Below are 19770 nucleotides of genomic sequence, written 5' to 3' on the forward strand. Positions count from 1 at the left end.
AACGGGTTGAAATTAAATCAAAAGAGTTTCTGGCTCAACATTAGCAAGAACTTCCTGACCGTTAGAGCAGTTCCTCAGTGGAACAGACTTCCTCGGGAGGTGGTGGGCTCTCCTTCCTTGTAGGTTTTTAAATATTTATTTATTTATTTATTTATTTAGTGGACTTATATCCCGCCCTTCTCACCGAAGTGTCTCAGGGCGGCTCACAGCATAGTGATTCATACAATTCGATTTAAAACATTTACAAATACAATAGAGGCTAGATGGCCATCTGACAGCAATTAAGATCCTTTGAATTTAGGGGGAGGTGTTTGTGAGTTTCCTGCATTATGCAGGGGGTTGGACTAGATGACCCTGGAGGTACCTTCCAACTCTATGATTCTACCTGGAAGGTTCATAGAAAGGTAGAACAGGAGTTGTATCATATGAACATATATGAACATATGAAGCTACCTTATACTGAATCAGGACCTTGGTTCATCAAGTCAGTATTGTCTACTCAGACTGGCAGTGGCTCTCCAGGGTCTCAAGCTGAGGTTTTTCACACCTATTTGCCTGGACCTTTTTAGTTGGAGATGCCTTGGATTGAACCTGGGACCTTCTGCTTACCAAGCAGATGCTCTACCACTGAGCCACCATCTCTCCCAATGTTCCTCCAGAAGGAAGGAAAATGGGGGAGGGGAAAAGAAAGCAACTTTAAATGCATTCTCCAACCCACCAGCCAACAGGGTGGTGAGGGCTTTGAGAGCCACACAATATGTGTGAAAGAGCCACCCCTGACCAGATGTATGAAGTATGCATATTTGTTTTTTTGCAATCAAATCACAACTGATTTATGGCAGCTCTGTAGGGAAGGAAGGAAGGTAGGTAGGTTGCCAATGTATCACAGCTGCCTTTGCCCAATGGTACTTATCACCTGCCTCTATGAGCCCAGGGTAGTCCTTGGGCTGATGTTTGCATGTGTTTTGTTTTGTTGCTCCCTTATTCTATTGCTTATAAAATATTAGCATATTCACACTGCTGTGGAATTAATTTACCTCTCTTTCCTTTCCAAGGTGGGTTTGATCAGTGGAACCTGTGTCATTGTTGGGACTGTGATAGGTTCAGGAATCTTTATTTCTCCCAAGTCCGTGCTGGGAAATGTTGGAGCCGTTGGGCCTTGCTTAGTCATATGGGCAGCCTGTGGAATTCTGGCTATGTTAGGTAAATGTTTTCTAGTGTTTTCCTTCTTTTCTTTTTAAGTAAAACAAGTTTCTTGCACTGTATCATTTTGTGTTATAGCTGATTACTTGCTGATTTCAGTATTTGCTTCGAAAGTACTATGTTGTGAACAGTGAGAAAAAACAGGAAAAAATCACTGGTCACATATAGTTAGGATATTTTTTGTAGACTGACACACACCCCTGATGTAGCCAATCCTCCTGGAGCTTACAGTAGGTCCTGTAAGAAGAGCCCTGCAAGCTCTTGGAGGATTGGCTACATCAGGGGTCTATGGCGTAATATGCAAAGAAGTTCCTGCTACAAAGAAAGCCCTGAGCATACATATTACTCCCATTCTACAGTCACTCCACTGGCTGCCCATCAGTTACTGCGTTCAATTTAAAGCATTGGCTGTCGCATACGCAGCCCTTCATGGCCTCATATCTGCAAGACTGTTTATCCCCCTATTCTCTGCCATGACAGCTTCACTCATTCAAGCATGGCCTTTTGCAAGTGCCAGTCTGCCAATGGACAAAACCAACAGCTGCCCAAACACATGCCTTCTCTGTTGTGGCCAACACCTTGTGGAATGGCCTGCCTGAAGAGGTCAGGAAGGTTCCCACTCTCCTGGCTTTCTGCAAACTATGCCAAACTGGATTATTCAAGAGGACTTTCCTATGCAGGCAATAGGGAAGCACTGTATAAAATGGTGCAGTTTCTTGGACAAATTATTAGAGATTGTTGTCTGTACTACTCTGTATAGTTTGCTGTAAGTTGGATCCTAGTAGGATCTTTTAATGTGTCATGTTAACATTTATGTTTTGGTTCAGTTCTTTTTTTCAGATTTCTGGTTGGATCTACAACCCAAATCCTATTTCAATGTTTATTGAATGTCCCATCCTATTGATTGTATTGGCTCGCTTTTGTAATCCACCTTGAGTTTGAGTGAGAAAGGTAGATTATAATAATGCAAATAATTATGAGAACTGGCCCAAATATTTTCTTTTTTCAACTGCCTTTTATTTTATTGCTACCCCCTGAACCTAGGGTAGTAATTGGGTGCTTTCACATGGCAACTGGTTGCCAGTGGATTTTGCTGTTCTTACACAATAAGAATCCAGTTGCAAAGTGTGTTATTTAGCTTGGGTGAATGTACCCATTGACAAATGCTGATGGTATAGACACTGTCCAATAGGTGCTGCTCCAACTACAGCAGCACTCACAAATTGGATAACCGCAATCACACAGGAGAAAACTATTTTCCTAATAATTCCAAGGGCTTGGATTCCCATGGAAGATTTCCACATGCAAGCAAAGCCCTGAAATTGCTCCTCGTTGTCTACTTGCCCCAAATGAAAGCAATTTTATTTTTTCCGATACACTTTCAAAAGCAAATCATGGAAACTGTTGCTCCATATGCACATTGGTATTTTATTAAAATTACTGAAATTATGGTGTGTTACTCCAGAATGTGCTTTTGCAGGTGCTAATGGAGCCATGCAAATTACATTTTCCTTTCTGCTCCTGTGTTGCTAGATCCATTCTCAAATTCTTTACCCCCCTGAATGGTGGGGTAAATATGGTTTCCTCACAGCTATTACTCTTTCTAACTGGAGTCAACTCATTCCATCTCTCCCAATAAATCTAGCATTTAATTGGAAACTGAGGCAAGGGGGTTGCTTTAGGGGGCACCATTAAATTCTGGTGCACATTACAATTAGGGCTTTAGATAAGACAGCTCAAAATGCTGAGAAGCATCTGTGATTGCCTGCCTGCAGCCAAAACAACAGAAGTGTTGTGGCAACTTAACAGCCAATGAAAGCATTGTAGCATAAGCTTCGGACCTCACTGTCAGATGCGTTGAAGGTCAACAGGCTGCGGTTCAAAGGCCTTTTTCACTTCTTCTTTCCTCAGGGGCGTTGTGCTTTGCTGAACTTGGCACCATGATAACAAAATCAGGAGGAGAATACCCTTACCTTATGGAAGCTTTTGGCCCCATACCGGCCTATTTGTTTTCCTGGACCGCTTTCATTGTCACGAAGCCCAGTTCCTTTGCCATTATTTGCCTCAGCTTCGCCAAGTATGCATCGGCTCCATTTTATCCAGGATGTGACCCTCCCATAGCAGTCGTCAAGTGTTTGGCAGTCGCTGCCATTTGTGAGTATTTGGGTTTTGTATAGCAATAAGAAAGAGCTGAAGCACGGCTATTAACAAGCTGTGTTTTCTGGAGACAACTGCAAAACCTGCAGGTGAATGAGGCTGATTTGGTGCCTAAGCAAGACTTTGGGTCAGCATGACACCAGCCTGGGTGATGCAAGTTGGCTGTATGCTGACTCCCTCATGCAGTAAGGAAAACCTGCTGACAAAAAGAAAAATAATGATAAGAGTAGGATTTTATACCCTGCTTTTCTCTATTTCCAAGGGTCTCAAAGTGGTTTACAATTGCCTTCCCTTTCTCTCCCCATAATGGGCACCTTGTGAGGCAGGTGGGGCTGAAAGAGGTCTGAGAGAAACTGTGACTGGCCCAAGGTCATCCACAGGCTTCATGTGGAGAAGTAGGAAATCCAATCCACTGTTCTCCAGATTAGAGTCTGCCACTCAAACACTACACTGCGCTGGCTCATGGATCCCCCTCTTGGTAGAGTGACAACACTCAGATGATGATGGAGAGAGCCAGTTTGGTGTAGTGGTTAAGTGTGCAGACTCTTATCTGGGAGAACCGGGTTTGATACCCCACTCCTCCACTTGCAGCTGCTGGAATGGCCTTGGGTCAGCAATAGCTCTTGTAGAGTTGTCCTTGAAAGGGCAGCTTCTGTGAGAGCTCTCTAAACTCCAACTACCTCACAGGGTGTCTGTTGTGAGGAGGGGAAGGGAAAGGAGATTGTAAGCCGCTCTGAGACTCCTTTGGGTAGTGAAGGGTGGGGTATAAATCCAATCTCTTCTTCTTCATCATCATCCATGTCACTAAGCGCATCAGGAATGGATGCAAAGTATTCAGTGAGAACCAGTGTGGTGTAATGGTTAAAGCGTCAAGACTAGGATTTGGAAGACCCAAGTCTGAATCCTCAGTCTGCTATGGAAGCTTGCTGGTTGACCTTAGGCTGGTCACACACTCCCAACCTCATCTACTTTACAGGGTTGTGGGGGTTATAAGGATAAAACAGAGGAGAGGGGAATTATGGAATCTTGGGTCCCCATAAATTTGGTGTGCTGTCTATTCCTGATGCGTGTGTTTAAATGGGGATGTGTGTTCCTGTTTGTCTCACAGTGTGGGTTGCAATACACATCTCCATGCACTGTCTTGGACATTTGCACCCAGAAACCACACAATGCACAAGCTTAGAACGGGGGAGAGATGAACTCCAGGAAAGAATGAGAGTACTCACCAAATCTAGACTTTTATGGCAGTTATGCAACCTTCGTTCGCTCCGCCTCTCTCAACAAATTCCTTTCACCAAGCCACAGTATACAGTCTTATATAGAGGATCAACACAATCTCTTCACTAATCTGTCTGTATAATTCATTTTTATTTCCTGTGCACCTACTGTTTCTTTCCTGCTGTTTTGGAGCCTTTGGGACCATAAACAAGGAAACGGTGGACAATTTCAAAAGCAACAAATGAGGAATAAATTTTGAAGTCTTTTTCTGTTTAAAGAGACAGTACGACACAGGATCGCGGAAGCTATTATTCATGGACTGATATAGCTGCACATATTGAAAATTTCACTTTGTATATAAAATGGTACCTAGAATATCAGAATAAGATACCTTATTATCATTTGAAAATATTGTTTATTTCGGTGAGTTTTTGTTTGTTGCAGCCATTGCAATTGGTCTGATCAGTCATAAACCTTGCCAGGAGCCACACAGACACATGAAGCTGCCTTGTACTGAATCAGACCCTGAATCAGTCCATCACAGTCAATATTATCTACTCAAACTGACAGAGGCCTTCCAAGGTAGAAGTCTTTCACATCATCTACTACTTCGTTCTTTAAACTGGAAATGCCGGGGATTGAACCTGGGACTTTCCGCATGCCAAGCTGATACTCTACCACTGAGCTGTGCCCCCTCTCATAAGCAATAAACAAAAATGCCAATGGCTGATATACAGCAGGCAACTTCCTTGCTCCCAGGTCTGCCTTTGGTTTGTCATAGCTCAGCTTCCCAAGGTTGCCAGCTCTGGAAATTTTGGAGGTGGAGCCTGAGAAGGGTAGGGTTTGGGGAGGGGAGGAGCTTCAGTGGGGTATAATGCCATAGAGTCCACCAAGGCTTTTTTTGTGGCAGGAACTCCTTTGCCTATTAGGCCACACATCCCTGATGTAGTCAATCCTCCAAGAGTTTACAGTAGGCCTTGTCAGGCCTTGAGTTCAGCAGAAGTTCACAGGAGCACAACTCCTGAACCTTTCTGAGGATTCCCCCTCCTCCTCCCAACCTACCTACCTTGCCCATTGGATAGCAGGTGCAGCTACATAACAATTACTGGATGAGCTCCACCACCTATTTTCCCACAAAATGACCCCCGAACGTTGTAATAACAGCCCTGTAAGCTCATGGAGGATTGTTTACATCAGGGGTGTGTGCCCTAATAGGCAAAGGAGTTCCAGCTACAAAAAAACCCCTGGAGTCCACCATCCAGAGCAGCCATTTTCTCCAGGTGAACTGATCTCTGTCGCTTGGAGTTCAGTTGAAATCCCAGGTTTCTAGCCACCACTTGATGGCTTGCAAAACTAACTAGATGAGATTGATACAGGTGGGCAGCTGTGTTGGTCTGAAGCAGTAGAACAAAGTAGGAGAAGCTGCAGCTTTAAGACCAACAAAGTTTTATTCAGAAAGTAAGCTTTTGTATGCATGCACCATCCCCTCGTCTGAAGAAGTATGCATGCATGCAAAAGTTTGCATTCTGAATAAAACTTTGTTGATCTTAAAGGTGACACTTGACTCCTACTTTGTTCTAGATGGGATTGCATCAGTGTGGTACAGTGGAATGGCAGCTCCCTGAACAAATTGGGTCAGAATTGCAAGTGGAAGGAACGGTCAGGGGCAGAACTTCCCAATCCAAGCCTCTTAGGGTGCAGCCTTCACAGAGACAGGCAAGCAGAGACAAGCAGAGAGTAGATGCAGGCTCCATGAGGACAAATGCATTTATCTCTGGTTGTCTGAGAGAGCTGAACGGAGTGGTGATGGTGGTACAATGAGCAGTGATGTAAAAAAAAGGGGGGGGGAGCAGCTTTGACCACATTTTTCCATCAGCAAAGAGCCTCTGCTTTATACAACATCTCAAACATGTCTTTCAAGTATTTCTTCCTGCTTAAACAGATAACTGCCTCCTCCTCAGGGCAGAGTGCATAATGAACAGTCTCGCTGTGAGACCCACATTCCATAGATTTCTGTGTGGAACTCTATTGACTGAAGAGTATGACCCAACATTTAATCTCATCTCAAACAAATCTTCAGTCACTTTTGCTAAACCATTCCTTCCTTGGGGCCTCGTCTTCTGCCCCTGTTTTGCTCTCAGTTGCGCTATATATTTTCAGCTATGTCAAGTTTTGTATGTAATAAATACAGGCGAAAGGTTGTTAATCCTGCTCACATATTGTGGACAGAAGTACATTTTTAAAAAATGCTCTTTGTTGTTAAATTTGTAACAAAATAGCGTGGTGTTTACAATTTAAAACTGTGCTGAAAAATGGAAAGAACCCCTCCCCCAATATTTTAATGTATGAAGACTGGAGCCTGATGTGATCTGATTTGTGGTATTTCTGATCCTTTTTTCATTCCTGTCCTTTTCCCTAGTGATCATTACTTTAGTGAATTCTCTGAGTGTAAAGTTAGCAAGCTACTTGCAGAATTTTTTCACCGCTGCTAAAATGGTGATCGTCGTAATTATCATTGTAAGTGGACTTGTCCTCCTTGCCAAAGGTACGTTAGTATCTGTGCAGCAGTCTCTAGGTTATTTACAATGGCTGTTTCTCAACTTGGTGTAGAGAGGTTAAGTGTGCGGACTCTTATCTGGGAGAACCAGGTTTGATTCCCCACTCCTCTGCATGCACCTGCTGATGTGACCTTGAGTCAGTCACAAATTCTCACAGAGCTGTTCCTCTCAAGAGCACTTTCTGTGAGAGCTCTCTTAGCCCCACCGACTTCACAGAGTGTCTGTTGTGGGGAGGGGAAGGGAAAGGAGATTGTAAGCCGCTTTGAGATTCCTTCAGGTAGTGAAGGGCGGGGTATAAATCCAATCTCCTCTTCTTCTTAGTTTGAGAGGTGGTTGGCTTTCATTGTGGGGAAATATCTGTTCACTGACTTTTTAAATGCTGCTTTCCATGTAAATAAATCCATATGAGTTCAAAACAAACCTTCAGCACAAAAGACAGGAGGAGGGGAATCACTTATGTGCATCACACTGATAGGCTTTGGACTTGGACAGGGCTTCAATTCCAAAACCTTTAGAGCTAGCATTTAGCCATGGAAATCTTTCCCCCTCAGACATACAGCTCCGACTGCATTTGCACAAGGGAGAAGTGCTGTATTTTCCTGCTCCATCGCTTCTAAAATGCCGCAGCACGTCAGGCACCTGCTGTGGGGTGGGTGGGGGTCACATGTATGTGCAGGTGGCCACTCGAAGGACAACAGCTACAGAGAAGCAACCTGTTCTGTTCCAGTAGGTTTTTAAAAGCTAGCCTAAAGCTGTGGGCAATTGCCACTTAGAAGAGAAGATCTTGCGAGGGATAATATAAAACCATTTGTGAAAATAACAGCATTATGCTGGCAAATTCAGGACGGGTTGTTGTGTTAGTGTGTTGCAGCCAAATCAACAAAGAGTACTGTATGTGCCAAAAAGTCTGGGAGAGCCAGAACCACTTCATCAGGTGCATTAAATATTATTGTACTTAGTTGCCATATATATATTTGTGTGCTGTCTGTATATGTTTTAATATAGATAGACATAGATATGCCTCTTCGTGAATACATGCGGGGCTTTTTTTGAGCAGGAACGCAGTACTGGCTGTTTTGGTGTCACGGGTGTGGCCTAATATGCAAATTAGTTCATGCTGGACTTTTGCTATAAAAAAGCTCTGAGTGTGTGTGGGGATAGACCTATTTGATCCCTGACCTGGATAGCTCAGGCTAGCCTGATCCCATCAGATTTTGGAGGCTAAGCAGGATCAGCCCTGGTTAGTATTTGGGTGGGAGACCTTCAAGGAAGTCCAGGCAGAGGCAGGCAATGGCAAACCACCTCTGTACATCTCTTGCTTTGAAAACCCTACAGAGCTGCTATAAATCAGTTGTGATTTGATGGCAAAAAACAAATATGCATACATCTGGTCAGGGGTGGCCAAACTGTGGCTCAGGAGCCACATTGTGGCTCTTTCACACATATTGTGTGGCTCTCAAAGCTTCCACCACTCTGTTGGCTGGTGGCTTGGAGAATGCATTTAAAGTTGCGTTCTTCCCCCTCCCCATTTTCCTTCCTTCCTTCCTTCCTTCCTTCCTTCCTTCCTTCCTTCCTTCCTTCCTTCCTTCCTTCCGGTGGCTCTGAAACATCTGATGTTCTTGTCTGGTGGCTCTGAAACATCTGATGTTTATTCTATGTGGCTCCAACATTAAGCAAGTTTGGCCACCCCTGCCTCTGGTGAAGTGGGTTCTGGATTATGGAAACTTCTGCTACAACACATTTCATAGACTTTAAGATGCCAGAAGACTCCTTATTATTGCACCTGGAAAATAGCTACATGTCTACAGCACTGTTATCAACTGAGGCCAGTCACTTTTTTTAAGGGAATGAATTTGTGCCTTTGGAGTACACAGACATTATATGGTCAGTTTAACTGTGTATCACTCTGCAGGATCTATATAGTCGCTTGAGATGTACTGAGGAATAATTGCATGTGATCTGAAATACTGGGGGGGGGGCACATGTACAGAGATACACCTGGGGGAAAAGGACAATATGCAAATACCTTAAAATAAATGGTTCAAGACCAGTATTGATATAAAAATAGTAGCCTTGTAGCACTGTAAAAAATGAAAGAACAATGGGCCACTTCATCAGATGTACCAAATGTGTACTTTTAAAGTGTTGATATAGTCTGTTTGTTTGCAGGAAACACACAGAACTTAAATAATTCATTCGATGGTCCCCCACTTTCGGTGGGTGCTATTAGTCTGGCCTTTTATAATGGACTCTGGGCATACGACGGATGGTAATGCAATTTTATTACTGTTAGCAGTTAAAATATAACCATATGTTACCAGCACTTTTTATGCCTTATTTTAATCTCTCCTCATCATGCTGTCATAAAGCTATTCTGGGAATGTTGCCGTGTGCTTTCTTGCTTCTCAGAATCATAACAGCGGACTCTTGGAAAAAGAGCTTATCTGAAAAACAGGGTAGCTCCATCCGCTGCTTTGAATTTGCTATTGACGCTTATCTGTGTTTTATGATTGGTTGAGATTCTTTCATTGTTGTTGTTTGTGTTAACTTTGTAAAACAGCTGGAGCATTTTTATGAAAAATACCGTCAGTAAATAAACATATGTTCCGGCGCTTTTTATGCCTTATTTTAATCTCTCCTCATCATGCCAGGGTTGTATAAAGATTGTTCCTTAGGTGCAAAACCCACAGAATGGAAATATGGCTTGGCACCAGCATACCTTGAGGCTAAAAAGGCATACACCAGTTTGGTGTAGGGGTTAAGTGTGCGGACTCTTACCTGGGAGAACCGGGTTTGATTCCACTCTCCTCTACTTGCAGCTGCTGGAATGACCTTGGGTCAGCCATAGCTCTTGCAGAGTTGTCTTTGAAAGGGTGGATTCTGTGAGAGCTCTTTCAGCCCCACCTACCTCACAGGGTGTCTGTTGTGTGGGAAGAGAATAAAGGAGATTGTAAACCACTCTTAGACTCTGATTCAGAGAGAAGGGACAGATATAAATCTACGGTCTTCTTCTTCATTTATATTATCAACAGCAGTGTTTTAAATACTGCAGGAACTACATCTGATCTTCCAATCAATTTGCAGTCCAGGGCACACTTATCCAGAAAGGAAACCCACTCAGTTCAATGGACTTTTCTTCTGAGTATATGTGAATAGGACTGAGGGCTTGGGAAGTAACATTTTTGGTGCTTCTTTTCTTCCAGGAATCAGCTCAATTATATCACAGAAGAGCTTAAAAATCCCTACAGGTAAGAGAAACATAAAGCAGCTGTAGCAGCATCTTCCCATCACACCCTTCAGCTTAGGTATTGTCTGTGTATTTTAATTACTTGTTTGTTCAGTTCATTGATTCCCGCTTTCCCTTTTTATGCTGTATAGGCTGAAATCTGAAGCCATCTCTCGTGTGTGTATGTGTGGGGGGAGATTTCCTAATGTTTTCCCTTTGTGGCATTTGCCAGTGAAAACTGTTCCTTCCATCCACCCCAAACTGCTTTTAGCTGTATGTTCTCTCCAGCAGTAGCAGATGAGGGAGGGAGGGGAACAGAGAATTTTAAGAAGGGAAACAGCACAAAGGGGGGCTGGGAGGAGGCACCAAGGTGTTTCCTCCCTGTCTGGTTTTTCACTCGTTACATCCTCAGCACCACTCCGACACAATCAGCTGCTAGCCATTTTGTAGCTTAGCAGAAAGAAGGCAAAGAGGAGATCCCTTTATTACAGGTCTCAACTCTCCCCCTGCCCTTCACCAGCCACTCTTCAGGAGCGACAGGGAGGACTAGCAGGGCTTTTTCTGTGGCAGGAACTCTGCATATTAGGCCACACACCCTGATGTAGCCAATCCTCCAAGAACTTACAGGGCTCTTCTTACAGGGCCTACTATAAGCTTTTGGGAGATTGGCTACATCAGGGGTGTGCGGCCTAATATGCAGAGGAGTTCCTGCTACAAAAAAAGCCCTAAGGACCACTTTCACCACTGTGTGTTGTATACTTCTTTGTTAGCTGCCTTGATTTTTGAAAAAGAAAGATGAGGTAAAAATATAATAAACAGCAGGATATAGCCGACCATTTAATGAGAGAGGCCAGTCTCCAGGTAGGACCTGGGGATCCGCTGAAATTACAGCTTGTCTCCAGATCACAAAGATCAGTTCCCCTGAAGAAAATGGATGCTTTGGACGGTGGACTCTGTGGCATTGTACCATGCAGAGGTCCCTGCACTCCCTAGGATAGCTCCAAATATCCAGGAGTTTCCCAACCCAGATTTTACAATCCTACCTCCCCTCATCCCTCTCCAGTGGCTGAGGATACCTGGCAGCCCTACTCTTAAGAGAGCAAAGCTGGAAGTGCATCTTTGACATAGGTGGATCTTGCCCCAATGAAAGGGCCATTTACAATGGAGGAAGGCTCTCTACCAGCCTCCGGTAGGATACGTGCCAGCAGAATCCCAAGTTTCTTAAAAAGATAATGGAATCTTCATTAATCCATGGCATCAGTATTAACAATATTAATTACAAAATTAGCTTATTTGCTGATAACATGGCTCTTTACCTTTGGAATCTTTGTCTGTACTGTCTCCTTTTTTCTTAGATATTGGAAAATACTCTGGTTTATCTATTAATTTATCTAAATCCCTTATTTTCCCAATAAAAATCTCCTCCGATACCCAGTCTTCAATTAGAACCTCTTACCCTTATCAATGGATCAGTTCATCGTGGTCATATTTAGGTGTAAAGATTCCGGTCGATCTTAAGGATCTTCTCAAAATTAATTATTCAGCAGTATATCATCAAATTTCAACAACCTTACAATCTTGGAATTCCTTAGCTCTGTCCTGGATAGAATGGATTAACACAATCAAGTCATTTATTTTTCCAAAATTTCTTTATTTATTTCGCTCTTCCCATTAACATTCCTGTAGCCTTATTTAAGAAGTGTCAGGCCCTACTGACAAACTTTATATGGGGTGATAAACCTCCAAGAATCCATTTTGTTACAATCCAGAAGGCCCAAAAATAAAGGATTAGCTTTCCCTGATTTGTATCTTTATTATAAAGCCTATGTTCCATGGTCACTATATTATATATAAGACTGTGCCCATTATGGGTTTACATTGAGGAGACTCACATATCTCCCTACAAATATCATGAATTTTTATGGCTAAAGAAAAAAGATCGCCCTTCTTTGACTATAATCAACACTTTCAGTCAGGCCCTAATCACTATTTGGGACCAAGTCTGGAAGGCTCTGGCCCCTGATTTATCTATTCTTTCCTCATTTCTAAAACAGCCCTTGGTTTCCCCCAGCTTTTCAGTTTCCTTCATTCTGCTCATGGGAATCTGCTTCAGTGGTCTTTCTCTTTCAACTTTTAGCAACAACAAAATTAAGACCAAGGCTCAGTTGGAGGACTCCGCATCTATTAAGATCCCTTGGTTTGAATACCTACAAATCTGCCATTTCCTTAACAGTTCTTTTTAAAGAATGTCTACTACAAGGCCTAAAACGGATTTTGAATATTTGATTTCTCATTCTTCTTTAAATTCCAAGGGTCTAATCTCCAAAATTTACCATATCCTATTACAGCAGGTCTGTAACTCTTTACCATCCTACTGTGAAAAATGGCACAAAGAATGCAAAGTCACACTTACTAACACACAATGGGATGCCATATGGGAATCAGAAGTTTGTAAGACCAAATCAATAGCTAGTTTTCAACAGAATTATAAAATTATGTCAAAATGGTATCGCACTCCCTCCCACTTCGCTAGCATTGACCCTAGTAATTCCTCACTTTGTTGGTGAAACTGTGGCATGAAAGCTTCTTCAATACATTGTTGGTGGGATTGCCTGATTGTTAATTCTTTTTGGCAAAAAATTATTACCCAAGTAGAAAACATATCCGGTATTACTATCCCAAGACAAGTGGACATCATCATTCTAAATGATTGGCAATCTGTTAAGACTTCAAGGTCTAAACTATCTCTTATTATTTCGCTTATAACAGCAGCCAAGAATATAATAGCCCAGAATTAGAAATCTAATCTTAATTTGTCTATAGATAATTGGATCCTTAAAATTTGGGATTTCATCACGATGGAGAAAATCACAGCTGATATTGACAATATAGACCCGATAAAGGCAGCTAATAATTTTTATGCAAAGTGGTACCCAATTCTGGATAAGATAGACGTTGACATCACCCTTTCCTCTTCACTTAACCAACGGGTAATTCACAAGAGTATTCTTTTTTCATGATTATTTTATTTTTGTACAATTTTATTTTATATGAAGGTATGTATGTGTAATGAAAAGTAATGCTTTATTATGTCTCTACTGTAACTCTGTTATTCTCTGTATATAAGCATTGTATATAAATAAACAAAAATTGTGGAAAAAGAGATAATGGAACTACATAAAACATACAGTCCATCCTAGCTCTCCTCATAGATATGCACAAGCAATGTGCTTTCAGACCAAAAGAAGGACTCAAATTAATTTTTAATGAAGGATTTGTATGTTTGTTATGCCTCCCTGGAGGCAGTTTGCCACAATTAAAGCAAACAGTCCAGTCTTAAAATGGAACACAACATTCACATACAAATCTAGTGTAGAAAAATATTTGGACACTCTTGTTTAATATAAGCATGGCATTCTGGCTAGAGGATTGGCCTAGGATTAGGAAGACCCAGGTTTGAATCCCCACTCTACCATGGAAGCTCACTGGGTGACCTTGGACCAGTCACATCTGTCAGCTTAAACTACTTTGCAGGGCTGTTGTGAGCAGGGGTGGAATGCCAGCCAGGAGCTCCTTTGCATATTAGGCCACACCCCCTGATGCAGCCAATCCTCCCAAGAGCTTACAAGGTTATTATTTGTAAGCTCTTGGAGGATTGGCTACATCGGGGTGTGTGTGGCCTAATAGGCAAAGGAGCTCCTGCTAGAATTCCACCCCTGGGTGTGAGGTTAAAATGAAGGAGAAGAGAATGAGGTAAGCTGCTTTGGATCTCCACTGGGGAGAAAGGCAGGGATATAAATGAAGTAAATAAATAAATATTCCTGGCTATGGGGAGGCATCACCCATCTTTCTGAAGATCTTTCTAAACAAGGTGGGGGAGAATAATCTGATAATACATGTCTGCATATTATTTAGGAATCTACCACTGGCTATCATTATTGGAATCCCCCTGGTCACAGTTTGTTATACTCTTATCAACCTTTCATATTTCACGGTGATGACTTCAACAGAACTTCTGCAGTCCCCAGCAGTTGCTGTGGTGAGTTAACAAAAAAAGAGTCAAGCTGAACTTTCCAGAAACTATTTTTGCTTCAGATCTGGTTCAAATAGTAGAAACCTTTCCTTTCCTTTTGTCCAATGAAAGCTCTATGATGCATAGATCTTGAGCAGTGAATAGTTTATGAGAAAACCAAAATCCTGATATTTCCCAAGGTTTGGAAACCCTTTCTATGGAGGGTAGATGGGGATAGTTATTATAATCAGGGCTTTTTTTTAGTAGAAAAAGCCCAGCAGGAACTCGTTTGATTATTAGGCCACACTTCCTGATGTCACCATTGTTTCACACAGGGGTTTTGTTTTTTTTTTTTTAGAAAAAGCCCATCGGGTACTTACTTGCATATTAGGCCACACCCCCTGGTGCCAAGCCAGTCGGAACTGTGTTCCTGTTCAAAAAAAGCCCTGATATCCAATAGGTAAAAGAAGTTTTAAATTTTTTTTTTATAACTGCTAGGGGTTTTCCTGGATCCTTATCAGCAAGTAGAGATGTAACCATCTCATAGGGACAGGCCTCAGATTCAGCGGGATCTCACAGGAGCACAGCTCCTGAACCTTTCTGAGAGTTCCACCTCCTTCCCACATTGTCCATTGAATAGTAGGTGCAGCTACATAACAATCCTGGATGAGCTCCACCACCTATTTTTCTACAAAACGATCTCTGGATAGGGATATGAATCAGAGCAGGCTGACTAGGGTTGCCAAGTCCAATTTAAGAAATATCTGGGGACTTTGGGGGTGGAACCAGGAGACATTGGGGTGGAGCCAAGATCAAGGCTGTGACAAGCATAATTGAACTCCAAAGGGAGTTCTGGCCATCACATTTAAAGGGACGCCACACCTTTTCAATTCCTTCCTTCCATAGGAAATAATGAAGGGTAGGGGGACCTTCTTTGGGGGCTCATAGAATTGGACCCCCTGGTCCAATCGTTTAGAAATTTGGGGGATATTTTAGGGAGAAGCACTAGATGCTGTACTGAAAATGTGGTGCCTCTAGCTCAAAAAACAGGCCCCCCAGAACCCCAAATACCTGCGGATCAATTCTCCATTATTTTCTATGGGAATAAATCTCCATAGGGAATAATAAGAGTTCCCAACAGACATTTCCTCCCCCTCCCCCCGCTTTCGGACGACCCTGAAGCGGGGGAGGGCCTCCAAACCGGGGGATCCCCTGCCCCCACCTGGGGATTGGCAACCCTAAGGCTGACTGATAGGGTTGCCAGATCTTACCTGGCTGCTGGTGAGAGTTCGTCTGATTTTGGGGCCTCCAACCCACTGGCATAGAGATGGCTGGTGGGGGAGCCCTGCCCCCAAAGAGTGTCATTGTTGCACAATATGCCTGGTGCTATGATGTCACTTCTGGATGATGTCATCATACTGGGCAATGATGGAGCTTTTCGAGGGCAGGGCTCCCCCTGCTGGACATCTCCATGTCAGTAGGTTGAAGGCCTTGAAATTGGTGAAAACCCTGTCGGGGGTGGGCAATGGAAACCCTACTGACTGGCAAGGTGAATGTAATATCTTCTCAGGCTATATACAATGGACACTCCAGGAGAATGGGTGCATTAGTATCAATTATGCATAAAGAATAGCAGCAAATTTGTTCTGGGCAAGACAAGTTCAAGAATCTCCCTATCATAACTGCCAAAGAGTGGCCATTTAATCTGCCTTCTGCTAACACTGAAGGAGGAAAACCAAGCAAGCATGCTAGAAAACATTTCAGATTTTATTATTGGCATCTTTAATTAATATTGCAGTGAAAATGATTGGTTGCACAGAATGTACCCATAAAATACAACACAGAAAAGAGTAGAAACGCAAACCAAGTTTTAAACTTGATAGATGGCTTTGATTATAATGTCCTTGGCTTCTACTGAAGCAATACCTAAGACTGAAATTACATGGGTTAAGTACAGGAAGGTTGAAATGAGATTCCAAATAACCAATTGTTGCTTTATAGTGCAATTAAGAACATAAAAGAAGCCACGTTGGATCAGGCCAATGGCCCATCCAGTCCAACACTCTGTGTCACACAGTGGTCAAAAAACCCAGGTGCCATCAGGCGATCCATCAGTGGGCCAAGACACTAGAAGTCCTCAATTCTACGGGGTTACTCTAGTTTATCCTCCATCCTCCTGCATAGCCATCCTATGAAGTTATTCCAATTTATGCTCACTGAAATTAGTGGTCTTAGATTAGAGAAGCTGAAGGATTGTGCCGTCAAAAACCCAATAGAAGCTGGCCCTGACCTGGATAGCCCAGGCAAGCCTGATCTCACCAGATCTCAGAACCGCTAAGCAGGGTCAACTCTGGCAAGTACTTGGATGGGAGACCTCCTTGAAATGCCAGTAGTCAGGGGGCAAGGGCAGACTTTATTCAGCCACCTCTCTGAATATTTTCCAGACCCCCAGTAGGGTTCAGTCACTAGAGGTCGCCATGACTTCCAGATGCACACACACACATAAAAAATACAACCCCCCCCCCCAAAAAAGTGGAAGCCTGCTTAGAACTGCCTTTCTATTCCTTCATACATCAACACCAAATGCAGAAGAGTTGGCCAGAATCACTGTTACTGGTGAATTCAGCATATGACCGCTATCTGTTTAACTTGCCCTTTCTGTGCAAGGAGGAGCTCTTGCTTGTAAGACACGCACATTGTAAAAGACAGTTTAAATTCTCTTCTAAAAATTAATTAACCTAGATTATACTTTAAAATGTGAACAGAAGCATCTGCATTCACACATGTGCCTATGTGAAAGACAAAAAGGTGAAATGGTTTCCCTGTAACGGACTTGACCAGAAAGACCGCTGCACCACTTTTCCTGTATCACCCCTGAAGTGAAGCTATGTTTGTATAGCTATACAGATATTAATAAATTCATCTGTGTAAGTACTATGGTGGTGACAGCGGGGAAGTTGCTTTAATTGCTCTGAGAGCAATAATCAGGGATCGGGCCTTCTCAATAACGGCACCTTATTGGTGGAACCAGCTGCCGGAAGAGGTGCGGGCCCTGCGGGATCTAGGGCAATTCCGCAGGGCCTGTAAGACAGCCCTCTTCCGGCAGGCCTATAATATTAACTGACAATGAAAATATCTTGGATGGAACAAAATGCATCTATAGACCGCCGGTTTTATTCTATCTTGTTTTTATTAATTTATGGTTAATTGTATTTTAATAGTATTTTTAAATGTTTTAAACTGAAGTGTTTGAATTATTATGCTGTAAGCCGCCCTGAGACACTTAGGTGAGAAGGGCGGGGTATAAATCCTAATATAAATAAATAAATAAATAAATAATCATCTGAGAGACAAGAAACACATCAACACGGCATAACGTTGATGTGCTAATTTGTAAACGTCAAAGCATACATTTTTAAAGTGCCTTTTGGGGTGGCTGTATCCTAGAGTCTGTTTTTTAAAAAACATGCTTTGATTTCTTCCTTCACAGACATTTGGAGACAGAATTCTTTATCCTGCCTCTTGGGTGGTTCCTCTGTTTGTAGCTTTTTCAGCCCTTGGCTCTGCCAACGGGACTTGCTTCACTTCTGGCAGGTAAAACTCAAAGCTATTGAATATGCAGCTCCAGCATAAATATACAAGTTCATGTGAACACTTTTCCAAGGATCTAGATTGCAGACAACTACTACGTGCAGGTGGCTGAGAGCATCACAATGACCATGTTAGATCAGACAACCCCACTACTGAAGAGCTAGTTTGGTGGAGCAGTTAAGTGCGCGGACTCCAGGGCTTTTTTTGTAGTAGGAACTCCTTTGCATATTAGGCTACACCCCCCCCCCCCTATGTAGCTAATCCTCCAAGAGTTTACAGTAGGCCCTGTAATGAGAGCCCTGTAAGCTCTTGGAGGATTGGCTGCATAAGAGGGGTGTGGCATAATATGCAAAGGAGTTCCTGCTACAAAAAAGCCCTGGTGGACTCTAATCTGGGAGAATTGGGTTTGATTCCCTACTCCTCCACATACACCTGCTGGAGTGACCTTAGGTCAGTCACAGTTCTTGAAAGAGCTGCTTTCTCAAGAGTAGTTCTTGAAAGAGCTCTATCAGCCCCACCCACCCCTCGGGGTGTCTGTTGTGGGGAGGGGAAGGGAAAGAAGATTGTAAGCTGCTCTGAGACTCTGAGTGAGGGATGGGATATAAATCATAGAATCATAGTGTTGGAAGGGATCTCCAGGGGCACAATGCAGGAAACTCACAAATACCTCCCCCTAAATTCGCAGGATCCAGTCACTTTTCTCTTCTACTATGGCTTCCTTCCACTTGCTTCAGTGGAGAAAGACATTTTTTGCAATAGAAGAAAGGTCTCTGTTGGAAGATTTCTCATGGGACCCTTCACAACCCCGCCCCCCCCCCCCCCAAAAGCAGGATCAGTTTGGCAACTCACCCAGCAAAGGATTCTTAACTATCCTGCACTAATCACAGGACATGTGGTGATGCCATCCTGATTTCTAAATCCACAATGAATTAAAATTTGAAAATAATTGTAGAAAAAGAGCAAGAGCCCAGTAGCAACTTAAAAACTAACAAAATCTGTGGCAGTTAGCCTTTAAGACGCTACTGGACTCTTCTGCTGCTCCAGACAGACTAATGTGGCTACCCATCTTGATCTGCAATAATTACACCTGCAGTCATTACATCTGGCTTTTCATGCTCTCCTGTGTGGCCCAGTTTTTACATCAGTGCTTAAACAGGGATTGTGATGGAGTGAGGCCAAAACCCTATTAATACTCCTGCTTCTGGATCTGATGGACTGTTCCGTGCACCATAACAATGGCTATGTAGGATTGCCTACTTTCTCACGGGCAGCTAGGAAGCAGGCATATGGCCACGCGGGCCTACTCCTATATCTGCTCAGAGTTCCCTCTTCACTTTCTCAGTATGTTCAGAAGAATTAAATGTTCTCCATATGCAGGAATATCTGTTTAGATTTTATTTGGAAGCTTTCGTGGGGAGGTCTTTTTCGGTCATCATCTCTCCTGCCTACACATCTTCCTTTTTACAGCGCCATCTGTTTATTATCTAGTCCCCCCGCCTCCCCCGATTCTTGTATTTTACAAACATTGTTTCAGGAGCTCCAGGCAAAAAATGAAAACAGGATTTAAGTACAATCAAGTAATTAAATGTGAACTCCCTTTTACCATGTGGTTTTTACCCCATGGCGCAGAGTGGTAAAGCTGCAGTATTGCAGTCTGAGCTCTCTGTTCACAACCTGAGTTCGAACCCGGCAGAAGATGGGTTCAGGTAGCCGGCTCAAGGTTGTCTCAGCCTTACATCCTTCCGAGGTTGGTAAAACTTGCTGGGGGGGAAAGTGTAGGTGACTGGGAAGGCAATGGCAAACCA

General features: G+C 42.9%; 1 protein-coding gene across 1 annotated transcript in view; it reads left to right on the forward strand.

Moving 5' to 3' along the window:
* Positions 1-19770, forward strand: part of SLC7A9 (solute carrier family 7 member 9) — a 34380-nt gene that overhangs the window by 8088 nt on the left and 6522 nt on the right. Inside the window, exons 2-8 of the mRNA XM_060253943.1 lie at positions 1056-1203; positions 3115-3357; positions 6998-7123; positions 9306-9405; positions 10340-10384; positions 14278-14401; positions 17865-17968. Of these exons, the coding sequence (XP_060109926.1) occupies positions 1056-1203; positions 3115-3357; positions 6998-7123; positions 9306-9405; positions 10340-10384; positions 14278-14401; positions 17865-17968 (890 nt within the window). The remainder of the gene's footprint in view (positions 1-1055; positions 1204-3114; positions 3358-6997; positions 7124-9305; positions 9406-10339; positions 10385-14277; positions 14402-17864; positions 17969-19770) is intronic.

The sequence above is a fragment of the Heteronotia binoei genome, chromosome 14, assembly GCF_032191835.1.
Source record: "Heteronotia binoei isolate CCM8104 ecotype False Entrance Well chromosome 14, APGP_CSIRO_Hbin_v1, whole genome shotgun sequence".
Lineage (NCBI taxonomy): Eukaryota > Metazoa > Chordata > Lepidosauria > Squamata > Gekkonidae > Heteronotia > Heteronotia binoei.